At 38.5% G+C, this 18,368-nt stretch overlaps 2 protein-coding genes across 10 annotated transcripts; one reads left to right on the forward strand and one right to left on the reverse strand.

The window, feature by feature from the left end:
- Positions 1-1,153: 1,153 nt before the first annotated feature.
- Positions 1,154-7,749, forward strand: gsdmeb (gasdermin Eb). Of its 4 annotated transcripts, none has more exons than XM_032519694.1 (10): positions 1,154-1,347; positions 1,793-2,006; positions 2,117-2,309; positions 2,614-2,788; positions 4,556-4,676; positions 4,765-4,878; positions 5,204-5,331; positions 5,416-5,581; positions 5,748-5,821; positions 5,929-7,749. In XM_032519694.1, the coding sequence occupies exons 2-10, from the start codon at positions 1,802-1,804 to the stop codon at positions 6,154-6,156; spliced, it is 1,404 nt and encodes a 467-aa protein (XP_032375585.1). In that variant the 5' UTR covers positions 1,154-1,347; positions 1,793-1,801; the 3' UTR covers positions 6,157-7,749. The 4 variants fall into 4 exon arrangements, with proteins under 4 accessions (XP_032375585.1, XP_032375587.1, XP_032375584.1 ...); XM_032519693.1 differs by having other exon boundaries at positions 1,200-1,354; positions 1,773-2,008; positions 2,119-2,309; XM_032519695.1 differs by having other exon boundaries at positions 1,200-1,347; positions 1,773-2,006.
- On the reverse strand, positions 7,207-18,316 carry pals2a (protein associated with LIN7 2, MAGUK p55 family member a). 6 transcript variants are annotated; one of them, XM_032519691.1, is made up of 14 exons: positions 17,423-17,656; positions 15,879-15,934; positions 15,232-15,353; positions 14,359-14,477; positions 12,429-12,581; positions 11,626-11,775; positions 11,176-11,403; positions 10,071-10,202; positions 9,379-9,481; positions 9,174-9,239; positions 8,886-9,047; positions 8,586-8,788; positions 8,375-8,503; positions 7,207-8,266 (listed from the first exon to the last, which is right to left on the reverse strand). In XM_032519691.1, exons 3-14 carry the CDS (start codon positions 15,260-15,262, stop codon positions 8,090-8,092), a joined length of 1,653 nt encoding a protein of 550 aa, XP_032375582.1. In that variant the 5' UTR covers positions 15,263-15,353; positions 15,879-15,934; positions 17,423-17,656; the 3' UTR covers positions 7,207-8,089. The 6 variants fall into 6 exon arrangements, with proteins under 6 accessions (XP_032375582.1, XP_032375579.1, XP_032375580.1 ...); XM_032519688.1 differs by lacking the exon at positions 17,423-17,656 and adding an exon at positions 18,092-18,316 and having other exon boundaries at positions 8,014-8,266; XM_032519689.1 differs by having other exon boundaries at positions 8,014-8,266; positions 15,232-15,371.
- Between the last annotated feature and the right edge of the window lie 52 nt (positions 18,317-18,368).

Genomic DNA, 18,368 nt, shown 5'->3' on the forward strand with positions numbered 1-18,368 from the left:
TAATATGGGTTGGCCTCAGATTATGTTTGAACCTTGACATAAATACCTACTGCTACTCACAATGTGCAGTTTTTATTGTGGCTGTGTCACACAGATGCTGGAATAGTTTACTGCCTTGAAAATTGATCAAATGTTGCCACACAGGCAGCTAACTCAGTTAATTTCACAGCTTTATGATCGAGTCACTTTACTGTGGTGTAGGTGACTTCTTGTCTATAAATTTACCTTTACTATGGTGTAGGTGACTTCTTATCTATATATTTACCTTTACTGTGGTGTAGGTGACTTCTTATCTATATATTTACCTTTACTGTGGTGTAGGTGACTTCTTGTCTATAAATTTACCTTTACTGTGGTGTAGGTGACTTCTTATCTATATATTTACCTTTACTGTGGTGTAGGTGACTTCTTGTCTATAAATTTACCTTTACTGTGGTGTAGGTGACTTCTTGTCTATACCTTTACTGTGGTGTAGGTGACTTCTTGTCTATATTTTTACCAAAATCCAGGCCTCCAAAATAATGGAGCCCTGAAATAAGTAAAGGTTATCAGACAAGTCAAAAATATACATCTTAATACATAAATAAATAACAATGAACAATGAGGTGATAAACCATGTTACATAGATGATACAACACTGAACACTAGTGTCCCCTAGAGCCTGCAATGTTTATTACATCGAATAGAAGGTTACAAAGGTGTAAGTCAAAAGAGAACAAGATGCAGAGGATTTTGCCATAAGAGTTAACACAATGAAACATGCAAAATTAAGCTGGTGAATAGTTTATTCCTGTAGGTGGCAACAAATAGCCATCAATGGTGCAGAGACAGTACAAAGACTTCCGTGAAGTCAGTGGTGCTAGATGATTTAGACCCACACTGAGCAAAAATCTTTGATCTAGACAGCAACATGAGGTAACAAAGTATTGATAAAACATATCAAAATTCTCTTTCATATAATACCAGGAGTGGGGTCATATATCACGCAACCCTGGTTTGAGTAAAAGAATAATTAACAACACTCATTATTACATATAATAGCCTACATACATAATATATATATATATAATGCTTAGCCGTTTTGTTGCCAGTTGTAGTGCTGGGAACAAATAATACAAAAATGCAGTTAAATTATTATTTGTATTATTCGTGTGTTTTGACAGTTGCCTCAGTAACACACCCACAGCTTCCTGTAAATATGAAGGCGGAGCGTCCGCGCGTCTTTTGTCCAAAACAAGATCAACTTCCCTGCACAGCAGTACCGAGACATGGGGAAGCCTCGTCTGCTCTAGAAGTCTGGCCGCAAAGAAGGCTTCTTGTCAGGTTCATCACTAAAACAAACTTCGGGTAAGCGGTAATTATCATTTGCATTTTGTTTCAATGTTTTTGTGTGTGTTCTGGAACAGGCGAACTTACCTGCACAACAACTGGAGAATGATGTGTTGGCTGGTGCCACTAGCATGTAGCTACTTTTTCAAAGTGAAGAAATATTTGGAAGTGTCTAGCTATTGCTTTACATAATGCTTAACATGTGCGTTATTTTATTTTGTTTTGCTTGCTATGCTGTAAAATTACATTACGTGCCATACGTTGTAGTGGTGTTATGATGACTTACTTTAAAGAAAGGAAGATATAGAATAGAAGGATCGTAGCAACTAACGTTACACTATGTTTTAGCCTGAGGAGGAGCTCACATGGGTGGTTCTTCTTCAAGCTCACTCTTTGGTGTGTTGTTGTTGTTGTTGTTGTTGTTGTTGTTTTTTACACCTTAGCTCCATCATCACTCTCGCAGGTTTAAGAGATGTTTGCCACAGCCACCAGAAACTTTGTGGAGGAGGTGGATAATGGGGGTTTGCTGATCCCAGTGTCCAGCCTGAATGACACTATTGCTCTTCTGACAGTGGTGGTGAAGCGCAAGCGTTTCTGGGTCTGGCAGAAGCCCAAGTACATTCCCTCTGATTTTAACCTCAATGATATACTAACAGGAGACATACCTATGAAGCCAGGTAAACATCCAACCACTCTTCACTAGTATACTAACTAGTATATACACTATATATTGATTTAGTTTTTTTAAGTTCTCAGAAAACCTAGCTAAATGTTTCACTGTTCACAGACGTCATAGAGACAGACTTCATTAAATACAATGGAACATTTGGTGACAACATCCAAGCAACCGTGGACGCAAATTTTGTCCACGCCAGTGTGAGTGTCGAGGGTAAAGACTCTTCCAAACTCCAGTCATCCTTTGGCAGTTTGAAGAAGGAGGAAGTGGATGTGCAGAAGCTGCTGCGAGACTCCAAAAGCAGGTTAGTGACAGTAATTTCACTGTAAATGTCATCTAACATACAGTTAAAGATCATGTTGTTAAAGATCTTTGCAAATCAGGAATGATCTTTGTCCGACCATAAACTTGCACGCAAAAAAATGTAGGCTCTGTTAAATATTAACACACTCGCAGGATAATTGCTTGTTTTGCTTCAAGATGAATAGTTTTTGGATTCTAAAATTCAAATCAGTTTAAGACAATACTCGACGGATTTCCCGGTCTGTATACATTTCATAATATTCCAAGAATGTTCCCTGTGAAACATTACACTGGTGTTTTTTCAGGGTCCTGGACATGTCCCATGATCTGATCCAGCAGACGAAGGAGAAGCCCCGACAGGTGTTTGGGTTTGTGAAGGAGCGTATTGTGACTACTCAGCCCAGTTCGGTCATAGAGGAGGTTCAGCAGGGAGCACAGTGTGGAGGAGGACTGAGCCTCTGTGGGCCCAAGAGGTCAAAGGTACACTACAGTACAGTGTTACCATAAACTTATTCTTATGGAGGCACCTACTACTTTCTGCTACAAAAGCCATTCAAATGTCAAAAGGTTTAGCTTTTTAAGGACATTTGTGCTAGTATTCAACTTTTCTCCACCATTTACAGTTTTTGAAATATTAAGCTTTTTTCTTTTTTACATTGAAAGTCAATGGACTTTTTTTCAACATACTATACTGTTACTTTTTTCAACATATTATACTATAACATTTTTTGGGACTTTTTTCTTGAAACACTATACTATGATTTTTTTTGACATGCAATGACTTTTTTACTTTTTCGACATACAATACTATGACTTTTTATTACTTTGACATACTATACTGTTTTTCACCTTGACATACTATAATATGACTTTTTTACTTTTTGACATACTATCTTATGACTTTAAAAAAAAACTTTTTTCAACATTACTTTTTGTTTTGCTACAGTACTATGATTTTTTTTGACATACAATGACATGACTTTTTTACTTTTTCAACATACAATACAATGACTTTTTTACTTTTTCAACATAATATATTTTGACTTTTTTTAAACTTTTTTTGACATATTATAGGATGACTTATTACTTTTGTTGATATACTATACTATGATTTGTTTTCTGACATACTATACTATGACATTTTCTTTACTTTTTTCAACATACTAAACTGTTACTTTTTATTACTTCGACATACTATACTGTTTTTTACTTTGACATACTATAATATGACTTTTTTTACTTTTCGACATACTATCCTATGACTTTTAAAAAAAACTTTTTTCAACATACCTAACTATGACTTTTTATTTTGCTACAGTACTATGACTTTTTTGACATACTATACTATGTCTTTTTTTCAACATACTATAACTTCTTTTGGACTTTTTTTGTGAAATATTATAGTATGATTTTTTGCGAGATACAATAACTTTTTTACTTTTTCAACAGACAATACTATGATTTTTTTTCTACATACTATGTAATGACTTTTTTACTTTTTCACATAATATATTTTGACTTTTTTAAAAACTTTTTCGACATATTATAGTATGACTTATTACCTTTGTTGATAAACTATACTATGATTTGTTTTCCGACATACTATACTATGACATTTTCTTTACTTTTTTCAACATACTAAACTATGACTTTTTATTACTTTGACATACTATACTGTTTTGTACTTTGACATACTATAATATGACTTTTTTCCTTTCTCAACAGACAATACTATGACTTTTTTTTCAACATACTATGTCATGACTTTTTTACTTTTTCACGTAATATATTTTGACTTTTTTAAAACCTTTTTTCGACATATTATGGTATGACGCATTACTTTTGTTGATATATTATACTAGGATTTTTTTCAGGCAATCCTGTCCCTGACGTCCTTAGAGAGCTCTTGGCCATGGTGAAGAGTTTGGAATATGATTAATTGATTGCTTCTGTGGATAGGTGTCTTTTATACAGGTAACTAACTGAGATTAGGAGCACTCCCTTTAAGAGTGTGCTCCAAATCTCAATCCGTTACCTGTATAAAAGACACCTGGGAGCCAGAAAACTTTCTGATTGAGAGGGGGTCAAATACTTATTTCCCTCATTAAAATGCAAATCAAGTTACCATGCATCACCAATAACTGTTATTCAGCAGTAATTGTTGTAGAGTGATATTTCCTTTACAACATACTGAGATTTGTTATTATTTGTGTGTTTGGTCTCACATGCCTGCGGTATTGTCCGCAGGTTTCATTGAAAGAGAATGGGAGCTTGAGTAAAGACAGTAACATCACCATGGAGATTCCCATCCATACTACAATTGCCTATGCTCTTTTAGAGCTAGAGATCAAACAAGATGGGCGCTTTGGTGAGGAAGCATTCACTCATAACTGATTCAACTCTTATTGTAGTTACTTTTCACATATTTGAAATGTAACATGTTGTATTTTCTACAGAGATGTGTCTGATGTCAGACACCACTGGAGGTTTTGAAGTTGACGGCCTTGCTAAGAGAAGACCGTTGGGTGTCTTTGGAGCCCCTGCCTCTGAAAAAAATTACCTTAGACAAGGTGAATTACAGTTTTCTTCTCTTCAGCTATAAAACATGTGACTTTAGATGGTTGTTGCAGCTGATGTTGTGTTCACAAATGCATGTTTTCAAGTTACAAAGTGCCACCTTATCATAACGGCGTGATAACTGTTTGCTAACATGTGCTTTGACCTATGATAGAAGGTCTCATGTGAACTTGTGCTGTTATTTTTCTATACATTTCTCTATACACTTCTAATAAATGTCTGCTTCAATCTTAATTTTTAGTGAAATGGTGCATGCCATGCTCACGCTTAAGTCTGAATGGTGGATGAGAAAGTGTGTTCATTTGGTATTTTAATCAGAGCTGGAGCAACTGAGCGATCATTTCCAGCTGCTTTCATCTCTTCCTGCCACCACGAGGTCCTTTCTGCTCCAGCAAATCACCAAAGTTATGGAGGACCGAGGGGCCTGCAGTTCACTTCAGAATGCGGTAAGCAAGGACAGAGAGGTTTTATCAACACATTTATACTGTAGAGTTAGCAATAGGAACTCTGGGTATTTTCCTCTGTTTTAGCTGGAACAGATGTGCTTGGATGAGAGACCTGCCCTGGGTGATGTCACAACCACAGAGCCCCAAAAACAGAACATCCGAGCAATTCTGGACCTTTTGGAGCAGTCTGGTCAGGTTGAGTCCACACCAGTCCTTACAGCCCTAAACCTTGTTACCAGCGCAATGGATGGTGAGAGAGCTGTTATCAATGGAAATGTTGTTTGAAGTCCTCAAATTGTGAAAAATATTCTCTAAATTTAAGGTCAAGAAGAGAAGTATGTGAAGTTTCAAGTTCCCACTGCATGCAGAATATCCTCAAAGTTTTTTTATCCTGTATCTGGGTCTTCATCTTTCAGAAATGACAAATGATTGTCTTGCTGTCTTGGGAGTGTGCTGCAGCCTCACAGTGTTACAGGCTCTTGAGCTACTGGTTAGTAAAGAGACAATACAACAACATGTCATGAAAGTTTTTTTTCTTTAAATGCAGAATCACATTGTTTTTGCTGCCTTTATATATTTCTGTCACTTGTGTTCCAGGTGCAATGTGTATCCGGCAAGGGGGAGTTGCATCTGAGCGGCGCGGGCCTAGCTGCACTGACAGAAGACGTCTTTGAAAAAACTGAACATCTATTTGCCTTGTCTAATGTGTCCCTGGAGAGAGACGGGGACACAGTGAAGACAAAAATAAGCCACCTGGCAGGAAATCGCCCTCTGGTCCTGTGTATCGCTGTCAGAGGTCTCGCCTCATTGGCCCACTGTGATTGAACTGAAGACACGTTTACGGTTTATCCACCAGAAACTTGAAACATTACACTGGAATGAGGTAAAGAGAATCATGTAGATCACGTCATTTTTACATCAGTGTTTTTCTCTTTTTGGTGCAGTACACATTCCTCTAAAACAGTGTTGCGTTTCATAGTAGGATGATTATATAGATAAATGTAATAGTGTTCAAATAATTAGTGAATGAATGCTTTAGTCAGTAAATGACAAATAAACAACAAAAAATGACAATCAAAAATTGTAGGTCATGGATTTTGGACTGTTTGTTGGACAAAACAAGCATTTTGAAGACATCGCCTCAGATTCTGGGAAAATAAAAGGTACAATTTTTTACTGATTTCTGATTTTATCTAGAAAAAAAACAATTGCTCACAAATGTAAAATGATCCACTTTGAGATTATTAAATAAGGGATAGTACCATTGTAAGTTGTGTTTTCTTAAAGTTAATTAATGCCTTCAAGCCAATCCAAACCAATCAAGATTTTGTTCCAACCTGCTGGTAGGACCAGCATCATTATACACATAAATGAAAGAAAAAGAGTTAAATGATAGACCTCTGGATCTTACCATCTTATTTTGGGTCATAGTCTCTGAAAGAAGCACATCTTTATTGTATCGTATTCTTGTGTAATTCCATTATAAATACAGTATGATTTGTATGTGTGTCTCATTTGCCTATGTTGCAAAAATTTAACTAAAACCTCTCACTTTTAAAATAAACAATGGATTTTTTTTTATGTAGGATCTAATGTCACGTCTCAGCCATGGAGACCCACCCCCAACTCTGAATTTGTAGGATAATCTAAGCTATATTTTTTCTGCAATAACATTTCAATGAGTTTCAATGTGCCTTTTATTGTGAAGCTTTATTTCAGGTTTTAACAATATTGGAAATTGTTTAAGCTTTTTATCTGTATCATTGTATGTTTTATAAGAAAAAGATGTAAATACTATTTTCTCTACCAGTTTGGTTTGTGCCAAAAGAGAAAAGTAAAATCAAAGTGGATCATTAGAAAACACCAGTTATTTACTTGACATCTGAAAATAAAATTTATTTGAATTCTTGTAAAATATACCATTTAATAAGTAAATATGCGCTTTATTTAAAACCATTTTAGTAATATCACATCAAAAGGGATGTTCTCTGAGATGCATTACCCTGTTCAAGAGTCCCATGGAAAGTTTTTCTTTCAAGCTAACACAAAGACAGCACCATATCGGCATGTCTAACAGTCAGAAATACATGATTGAAATGCCTGACAAACATAATTCATGTTATCTGTTGTGCTTGAGTGAAAGAGAAATAATTACTAAACACTAAGGAAATACTTTTTTTCTGTACAACATAAAATAGTGACTGGCTTGACATTTTGTATGTATGAGTTCAAACTGCAAAAACAGAGCATAAATGTCACGTTGAGGAAAAAGGTCTCAAATGACTAATTCTACATGAATGTTTGTAGTGACAAAATGAGATGAAGTACTGAAGGCATATGCACTGTAAACTGTAACACTGAGGTATCCTTCTTTCCTTGCAGAATAAATACTTAGATAAAGATGTAAAATTAAAACAGGACATGACAGAAATTGCATTTTCTTTAAAACACCCTGACACATGGCCAGTATTTTCTTTCAATCCGCATGAATAGAAAATATTCTTTAAAAAGTATTTTGCCAATAAATAAGTACACTTCATGTGTTGTGAGTTGCATAGTGTGCTAGAAAAGAATCTGGCAATTCAGATCAAGGTGACTCTAATGCAGTTTTGTGCTGGACCCATTTTCACACAGGTCTGATGTCCAACACTGTCCATGTGTGCAGTACAGTGTTGAAGCCTACGTCCCTTCAGGTGTCCCCTTTCATCCCAAGCCTAGCAGCTTGGACAGCCATGTCTGTCTTATAGGGTGTAAAACATCAGTAGACCCAGCTGACTGGAACCCACTGCGGCTCTATGAACAATCGCTCCACCACCTCCTGCAGTTGGTCAAAGGCCTTGTCCAGATTGTCGTTGACAATAGTCAGGTCAAAGTAGTGGCTGTATGCCCGTCGGATCCTGGCACTCTCGTCCACAGTCTTCTTCAAGTCGTTCTCCTGTTAGAGAAGGAGATTCAGCCAATTAGCATTTCACAAGTAATAACCCCTTAAAGGTCCATCATCATTTATAAGTATTTAGGAACCTTAAATTCTCTCAAAACATACCGTGAGTAGTTTAGTAGTAAGTCCAGCATCTATAACAGCTTTGTGCATAGCTCTTAGTGTGTCCAGTTCAGGAGCAGCAATAAACACCACAAATGGCATAAATTCAGCAGTCCTCAACACTTTTAGGGCCTGTGCAGAAAATAATATGTCACAACCACAGCTGGGGGGGTAGGGGGGTTCTACACGTTGAAAGTGTGTGCCTTTGACTAACCTGAGGGTTGACGTCCAGGATGCAGGTACGGCCCGCATTCACAACTTCATGGATAGAGTCAATATTGGTGCCATAAAGGTTGGCATCGTACTCGCCATGTTCCAGATAACGGCTGTTCTTGATGTCCCTCTCCATCTCTTCCCTTGTCACAAAGCAGTAGTTCTGGCCGTCTCTCTCTTCTTCTCTCGGACGGCGTGATGTGTCTGGAGGTAAAAGGTGAGGAGAGGTGTTACATGTACCCTGGCAGGGAATCTAGTTGCAGACAATGTAACTCGTCTGCTGTCTGTCTCAAATACTCACAGGGTACAGTGGTTCCATATCGCAGTGGGTTCATGACAATGAGTCTGTTCTTCAGGCTCCGCCTTCCAACTCCCTGTGCTCCTATGAGAACCAGTGTTTTCCTCTGAAATGGCGGCATCTTGGCTACTTCCTCATAGATCTGCAGCTCATAACGGTCAAATTCTGTTCAAGGCAATTCACAGGCCGAATGAGTACCATATTGTCATCTACGCACTTACAATTTAACACTGCAAACTTTTGACAAAATGTCTTGTATGTAGAAACATTTGATCCAGTGGTGATGCACACCTGCATTCTTCGAAGTGAGGTACATAATTTTTTTCTTTTTTTTCTTCGCAATACCACACAGCATCCCTGAGACAAAAAAAAAAACTGTCAGATCACCACATGGGGGTGCTAAAGGCAAAAGTTTCTTGACTATCATGATAACTAAGCAAAAAAGAGTAGCAGGGAGCATGGTGTGAATAAGTTGACTTCTGTGATTTGAACTGACCTGTCCCAGAAGTATCCCAGTCCCTTCTCACAAAAGCTTTCCTCTTCTCCTCCAAAAACTGACTGGGGATGAGACCAGTGGCTCCACCAACAACTTTGCGTGCCTACAATGAAAGAGTAGTTGAAAGATGGTAGTTCACATAATAAAAGGAATACCATGCCTAGGTATCTGTCACAAACATGTTCCTCCTTATCTTGCAGCTTTCAACTAGCCTGGAAATCCAGACCCTAATCCTAAAGATTAAGGGTCTGGCATTGAGTAATGAAAGTTGCCCATCTCGAGGAGCGGCACTAAGTGTTTATTTGTTTCAAATCTCGCTGCACACAATTTGATAACACTACAACCAATCACAACAAAATACAGGGTAACGTATCTAGAGCTCCGTACGCTTAGCTACCAGCTAAATGGTAGATTATACTGTCGTCATCTGTTTAGCTCGCCACTGGCCTGCCTATATCAGATACATCAATGTGGTTGGTGCAGTTTGGCTACAAGGGCATAGTTAATGAGCAGCATTACTTGATGACAGAGTAAGTCGCTGAGCACAATCAAAATTGTGCTCTCGCGAGAACTCTGGATTTCCAGGGCAGCTTTCAACAGTCAATTCCACCCCATTTCTAATATGATGTGCAGTTCTGGTTGAAGCAGCACTGTCTCTCACCACCATTGCTGAATAAAATGTGTCTACCCACCTGCCACCAGTTGGAGTCCTCCTTGTTGACTACATGAAGGATGTCTCCTTTGGAAAAGGCCAGCCCTGCCTCTTTACAGGGGATCAAGTTGTCTGTGGCTGGATTATAGTTAAAGTGGGGCTTCAGATAAACCTACAATTTAGGGTGTGAACAAGATAGCAGACACAACAGGATTGAGCAATATCTTAAATCCCTATTAAAATATCTTGTCATAGTTCACTGGATGTTTTTTGTTTTTTTGTCATATCTGCTTTATCTAGTAGTGAAAAATGATGCAAAGGAAAGGCAGGGTAGAAAGGGGAAGACATGCAGTAAAGGGCCCTGGACCAGACTCAAATCCAGGCAACTGCGGAAGGACTCAGCCTTGATGGTACCACACTACCTGGTGAGGTACCAGTGTGTCATGTTAATAATACAATTTGTTCATCAATTTGTTCAATTGGTTCATGAATAATTAATGTATCAGTTGTGCCATGACTGTAGAACAAACTAACAATGTCTGACAGCTCCTAAAATATCAATATAATGTTACACAACAATATGTGCATGCCCACTTCCTTTTTTACCTATAAATATATTTTTTTCTTCTAATTCACAACTCTTACAATGACTGTGTGTAACAAGTATTTAACCAAACAGTAAAATTTGATCATTCGATCCTTCCTGACACAAAGGTCAGTGTCTGACATAACCCTATGTACTGCTCCTCGGTGTCAGCTGCTCTGTGTGCCTGTTACTGTAAGGAGAGGGGTGCTCCAGTGAAAAGAGTGGTGTGTGTCCTAGATAGTGTGAGGAGTGTTATTAATAGACCCTCACTGGGCTCAATTTTCAGAAGCCTGGCATTCTGAGATCACCCAGGTCAGGCAGTTCTCCCCAATCGCTAAAAAGTACAGTACCACTCCTTGCCTCGCCTTGTACACCTGGAACACCCAGACTGACACCTCCTGTCCTCCGGTGCACTGTGCACACTGATTTCAAGATTTCAATAAAGAATTTAAAAGTGGTAATAAAAAAAATGTTTCCCAGTTAACAAGATTTTTAGCATTCCACAGGTGAAATACTAGACAGTAACACATAAAATGCAGCCTGCTTTTTCCTCACCCACCTGTGGTGGAGCCGGTGTGCCGCTGTAGCTGGGCAAGACCTTGAGTGAGATGCTCCCACTGCAGTCCCCCAACAGCTCCTGAAGTTCATTAGGGTTCCGACTGACCTCACGACCGTTCACCTCGCGAATTATGTCCCCTATGTGCAGCATACCCTGCCTGTCAATCGAGCTGCCATGCAGGATGCGTGCGATTACCATCTCTCCCTGCTCCACACGGAACGTCACCCCCTGAAAGAGAGTCATTTAGTATCACACGTCCACACTTCAAGATCATACGGGAGGTCTATTTTATCGCATAGTCTGTCTGGTTGATGAAATAGTAGCAACTCATGTCAAGTTGTTATGTAAAACTGAGTCACCCTGTTTTAATAATAAAAAGGGACGTAAGTAATACACTTAACTAGCTTCCCCTGCAGAGCTGTGGTTGATATCAATTCCTGGCTAACTCACCAGTGGTTCTCCGGCTTTCTTCTGGATGCCAATCATCCTTACAGCATCAGCTGGCATGAGTGAACTCGTCAACAAGGCATTGTTGTTCACTGCAGCGTGGGGCATTTCATAGCACTTTGCAGCCACTTTGTCATGAGCCTCTACCAAAGACTGATGCAGAAAAAAGCAGAATGAGAGAGAAGAACAGACAGAAATAAGACACATTCTGGTTCAGAATCTCTGTACCACTAAGACATCTTCATGTATATTTCCAACACCTTTATCTCACTAAGGAAGAAAACAATCACTGCTACAATGTTGTTCATTTTCCAAAAACATTGACATGCATTTGATAGATTACAATTAGAGTTAAGACATAAATCACTTAACTATGCACAATTTAATAAAAATACTTTGATGACTGCATCAACAGATGAATAACATATATATGTATATATGTTCTTACCCTAGCAGCCACAACATAGAGTTAGCACTGGTCTGACTACAAACTGCATCAGCTATTGTGAAGGTTTATTGAAACAGTAGGTGACAGTCTTCTCCCCCTGACTTTACCCACGTAACTCAGCCTGCTATTGGCCCAAGTAAGTACACCCCACCTCCCAGGACGCAGCTTGTAAGAAGTTGAGAATATATAGGGCAACGGAGCAGAGTTGCCACAACCTCAGAGAGTATTAGTCAACGGTTGGTGTAACAAGCTCTGACATCCATTCCCACACAAGTAGAACACAAGCTAGACAATTCTACAATGTGTGATTAGCTCACCCCACATTACAAATTGTGTACAAGAAGAATGAGATTGATACCCTAAAGTGCGGATCCTGAAGGATTTTGACAAGCTCAGCTGTGGCAGCATCTTTTTCTGGCAGGTTGTTGAGGGAATCCAGAATCTCTGTGACCAGCTGAACATTATTATCCTGCACAGCTTTTAACTTCACTTCTTCGAGACGCTCATGAGCCTACACACACACACACACACACACACACACACACACACACACACACACACTTCATCAGGCTGAGAGAGATAGCTTAGAATGCCACACAGTTAATAAAATAAAAGTCCAAACCTCTATTTCTATTGGGGATTGAGTAATGATTCATAATTTTTTCTAACCCCCAAATTTGGTATTTATGAGCATATAACCCCTTACTATGTTTAATGCAGATAAAACAACACTGAAAGTGCACAGCTGAAACAACACGTTCAACAACTTTGTTGAGCAGGTGCATGCCATATAAAAAACATGTTCCCGTACCAATTTCCTCATTTGACTAAAGAAAGTCAAGTGGCTACTTCATGACAACATTTTTGTCCATCCCACCTATTCCCTTCATGTAAATGTGTTTTCATTGTCCTAAGGCGTCAGTCATCTGTCAAGAATGTATTCATTTTGGTGAATCCAGAAATTCCGGATCATATAAGGAGAATTTCACCCGAATTTTGGAATTTCTCCACCAGCTACACAATGGGCTTTGGTTCTGTTTTTACAAACCAATGAGAAAATGGTAGATAGACATGGACACCCACCATTAAGGTGCACCAAAAGGATAACATGTTATTTCATGGTAATTTAGTATCTCAATATTTATATACTTTACATAGTGATATAGTATGAAGGTAAATATGGTGCAAAATGTGAGAGCGCGTAAATGTGATATGAGCACTTGTAGAATATGATTTAAGAGCTTGTAGAAAAAAAATCTACCAAATGTATTGCAAGAAGTGTTGCAAAAGTCGAGGGCGCAGACTCGCCGCTGTGTGATGCGAGAGAGCACATTGCAGCGACAGATTCGAGAGATTGTAATCACAGAGTTGTGTTTGTACTGGAAAAGTGACTGAAGTGAAAAGAAAAAAATAAACAAATAAATAAATACGAGTACAGATTTCTTTTCTACAAGCTCTCAAATCATATTCTACAAGTGCTCACATTGCATCTACGAGTACAGATGCTATTTTTTTTATAAGCTCTCAAATTATATTCTATAAGTGCTCACATTGCATCTACAAGTACAGATTTTATTTACAAGCAAGAATATCATATCTTATTCCTTGGCTAATAGAACACTGTATTGTTTCAAGTGTTGTTCTGGTTCTGTCCAAATACTGAAGGTCAAATTACAGAAATGCCATGCTTAAATGAATTCTATGTGAAACAGTTACCGCTCTAAAAATCACACTATCCCTGTGATACACACAAGACAAAAGGAAATTACAGTCATGGTTCAATATACAGTGTAAATGACCTCATTCAACGGTTCTATACAATATGACATTACACTAAACTACGGTACATACAGGCCTTTGTAGCAGGAAAGAAAATGTGATATCCAAGGAAAGCAGTGCTCCATTTGTTAGAAATTAGTATAAGAGCTTGCCTTTTCTATAGAAATCCTGTAGTGCGCACACTGCAAGATGCTTTACATACACTTCAAAAATCAAAAATTCAAAAATCATGTATGTTCAAAAGAGAGAGAGACCAGCTGAATTATTTTCCCTCCAGGCTGCAAAATTAAGCATTTACCCATTGCCTTCCTAGTTGAAATATGTTGTTTAGCCTCACAGGGTACACCGCCAGGATGAAGTCGCAATCCTGGACACGTGGCAACATGTCACACATATTACACCTTCATTTCCTTGGGCTCACAGTGACATTTGTTCTTCTTCTGAGATTCCAACTCTGTGTGTTGTGTGTTGTGCGTGTGTATGTGTGTGTGTGTGTTTGTTTGTTTTACCTTTGCAAGGGAGCGGACGATAGGGCTCTCCATGATGCCTCTGAGGAAGATGAGGTCAATATCTTTGGCTCCTGAGTCTGATGGCAGGTCTTTCAGGTTGTCCAGTACCTGCTGCATGGCTGAGGGGGAAAAAATACACGTCAAAGGTTGGGCTAACAGAATGCTACCTACAATCTTGACCTTTTTGAGCTTGAGCTGCTTTGGGAATGCAGGCAGATATGTTAGTGACAAACAATGCTCATAGTCAGTAGAAATTCTGAAACAAAACAATGTGACTATAATAAGAGCTTAGAAGGCAAGAACAATAAATGCACAGTCTATCAATGGACCAATTCACAGAGAACACCCCTTATTCCATCTACAGCAGCAACAAGCATGCAAAGTCACAAAGGGTTTGTTCTAACAGATCTGCCTTGTAGAGGCAGAGAGCACACAGCAAAAAACTTGAGCCCAAGATCCTGACAAATATTATTTTAATTATCATTTCAATAAGATGTATACAAAATATCTTTCTGAACCTTCCAGTAATTATCTTTTCATTAACATTTGTCATACATTGTGTAGTTTTGTTTTTTTTAGAAAATAAGCAGTCCATTTGAATTTTGTATAGACATACTACGGGAGCCAAACATTTGGCTGTTTTGCAATCACATGTCAAAAAATTGTATTGCTTTTTTTTGGTTTTGGTTTTGCCATGATTCACAGAGACAGAAATATGACAAAAGTTCAGCGGTAGCAGCAAACCCGCCCACACAACTATCTCTGGGCAGTGGGCACAGTACCATTCAAATGGTAATGAAATGTCAAATCTTGCAAACAACATTACAACAGTTGTGCATATGATTAGTAAGGACTTTGTTTTTAACAGCTTACCTTTGCCAGACTTTGCATTGGCCACAGTCATGTTTAATATTCCTCAGCTCAGGGCGGTGAAACTCTCTTAAAAACGGCCAAAAGCTGCCCAACTGCCCCGCTTGCAGAAACCAGAGTAACTGCTGCAAAAGGTAGAAAACCTGTTCAAGACAGTAAACTGTACGTCAAGATCGCCATACTGTACAAGCCATGTCATGAATTTAACCAAGCTGTCATTTACTGTTGCTGTTGAACAAATGCAGATACAGTATGGAGGGATGAGACACAAAATGACACAGAAAACATTTGTTTGTCTTGAGCTACTAACATGCTCATGAAAGAGAGCATGTTAATACAGAGAGCGCATATGAATTCAGAGAATGACAAAGAGGGCCATTGAATGACAAGGTATGAGTCTCCCGTCCATCTGGCTAAAGGTTGTGTCAGCTACACACAAGTGGCCCCTGGAGACTCTGTACAAACATGATCTTCAAACAGAGCAGCCAAACAGAATTATGGGTTTTTGAGCACAGGCCCTAATTAACTGTAGACTGTGTAAATATCATACATTTAAAAACATTGTAAGAACAGCAAAAATGCAGAAACAACAAAAAAAAGGCAGATAATCTTTCAGAGTCAAAAAGAAAAAAAGAAAGGCTCAAACTCACCGACAAACTGTGTTCAAATCATCAATGCAGCACTCCAACACAGAGCCCCATGTTTTCTACAAAACACATTGTTCTTCTTAGTTTTGATGAAATTGACCAATGCAACCTAAAAAACCCTCTTAGGTATTGATAAAAGCATCTCATTTGAGTAAATAACTCTTACTCTTACCCAGGGTTGCCTTCATTTCCTAGAATTTTCCTGTTAATTTAGCAGTATTGTGCAGCCAATGTGATTGGCCAAGTCAATTACTTGACCAATGTTTAAAAAGGCTCATTACTACCATGATTACTACTCATTACCAAGTCAGAAAAAGCTCAGCTCAGAAAGAATGATACTGGGGACTTACAAAGTATTCATTGTTGAGTTTTATGTGGATATAAATAAGATCAAAAGTAACTCGAAAAACCCTTTCATTAATGGGACATGGGTACAGTTCACTGAATTACTATAAAGATTGTTTTAGTTGTCATCACCAATTCTTGTTGCTCTGCAGTTGCCCATTTAGGCTGGAAATTAAAGCAACCATTCCAAAAACATTTAAATCAGACTTGTATACAACCATAAAACGTTTTGAAGTAGGCTACAATTCTCCGCATCAAACAGGACCAAAACAAGAAACCGTCTTGCAATGTCTTAAAAAAAGTATATTGCTTTCAGTACTACTACTACCAGTCACCAACTTTGAACTTATTCACAATTTTCATAAATTAGTTCCTTGTCTTGATAAACGAGGCTTAGCTGAGGCAGAAAAAACTCACACATGTTGCAATTAGAGTAATGTTGCACTGCCTTTTATCAGACACATGAGGAGGAGCAGCCAGTTGGGACGTGAACGCTATGTGCTCATGGTGGCAAATACGTTCATAAATAGTAAGTTAGTTTAATGTCATGGGAGGACTCAAAAAAAAAACAGTGAAGCTAAATAAGCCTAGAAGAAACGTGTTAGTTGCAGTGTTTTAAATTTGCTATTAAGCTACACGCGCACTAGGCACGTGTAACTACGCCTTTCAATGTAAGGTAACGTTAACTTAGCTAAACATGATAATTAGCTAGCAATTGGTAGCTAATTAGCAGTATTATCATATTTTTATTAGTTGACATATTTCTAACTGCTGTCAGATCGTTATTGCCGGCAACCCCACTAACGTTAGTGCCCATACCTTATCAAGTTGGTGCTAGCCATTGCTAGTTTGTAACGTTAGCTAGCTCATAGCTAGGTAAGTTAGCAATGCAAATGATTGCTAGCAAACACTAGCGTGCGCTTACAGGTTAACTAGTTCTTTAAAAATTGACCAATACCGTTATTTTGTTACCAAAGGTTAGCGCACTTAACCGAGCTAACTTCGCTGGTTTAATTATCTATTGTGAACTAGCTAGCTAGCACGTAGGTAAAGTAACAGTTAGCTGCAAGTCCAGTCATTGGCTAGTTGTAACCGTAATATCATGTGGCTCAGACTAGCTAACGTTAGCTAACGTCAGCTGGTTGTGAGAGCCAATAAACTAGAGGGTCCCATGGTGAGACTGTAAAAAAAAGTAAAGTTACCTGATTTAAGCATTACCATCCAGTCACACTTTCATGCTTCCCTCAGTTTCAGTGTTTCCTATTTCGGAGACCACTTGCGCAATAATAACTTGTTAGGGCATTTCCAGTGTGCCTGCCTGCGCCTCTTCCCTCAGTTCCCCATCCAGTGACAGTGTGATGTACAAATGACATCCAATGCCGTTTAAGTGATATCTAGGTCATCGAAATCCTGCACAACCCGCCCATGTTATTTATTGTAAAAGTTGCCTTACAATAATTCAATTCAACTTTATTTCAGACACGCGTCCATATGAATTGATGGTTTCTTCAAATATTGTTGTCCCAATAAATGGATGACCCCCTAAAGAAAACTCGTAAATGCCCTCTGATTGCTTTTGATTGTACATCGTACATACTCACTGCAGTATTGTGAGTTGACAGCTCAATACAACTATTTGGTCATCATAAATTCAAACATACCATCTACCAGAATCTGTTCTGAATTGAAAATGGGCCAAAATAGATGGAAAATGTATCACTTTATTGAATCTATCCATTGTCAGTGGAGTAGTGTGCCAGTAATACCTGATTTATCGTTTCGTGCTGCCAAAACACCATGCACCTATCAGTGCCTACTTTATTGCATAGCCAATAACATAAGAATTAAACGTTGTGGAAACACTTACTTACCCCATGAGGAAAATATACTGTATTTGATCTTGCTGTCATAGCACCTGTGATAAACCATCCCCACATCTGGCTACAAATAATCCCATATGTACCACCCATCAGCATAAAGCACCAAACAATATTCCATTCACCAAATCTGGTAATTCAGCTTCACTGAAGCTTCTTCAGAGAGTCAGAGTTTAGTTATAGCGAGCACAGTAGCTTGGACCAGATGTCAAAACAGAGTTAACCTGTGTTGCGTGATTCGCTTTTGATGCATCCGGGTCACTTGATTGGA

The sequence above is a fragment of the Etheostoma spectabile genome, chromosome 6 (assembly GCF_008692095.1).
Source record: "Etheostoma spectabile isolate EspeVRDwgs_2016 chromosome 6, UIUC_Espe_1.0, whole genome shotgun sequence".
Lineage (NCBI taxonomy): Eukaryota > Metazoa > Chordata > Actinopteri > Perciformes > Percidae > Etheostoma > Etheostoma spectabile.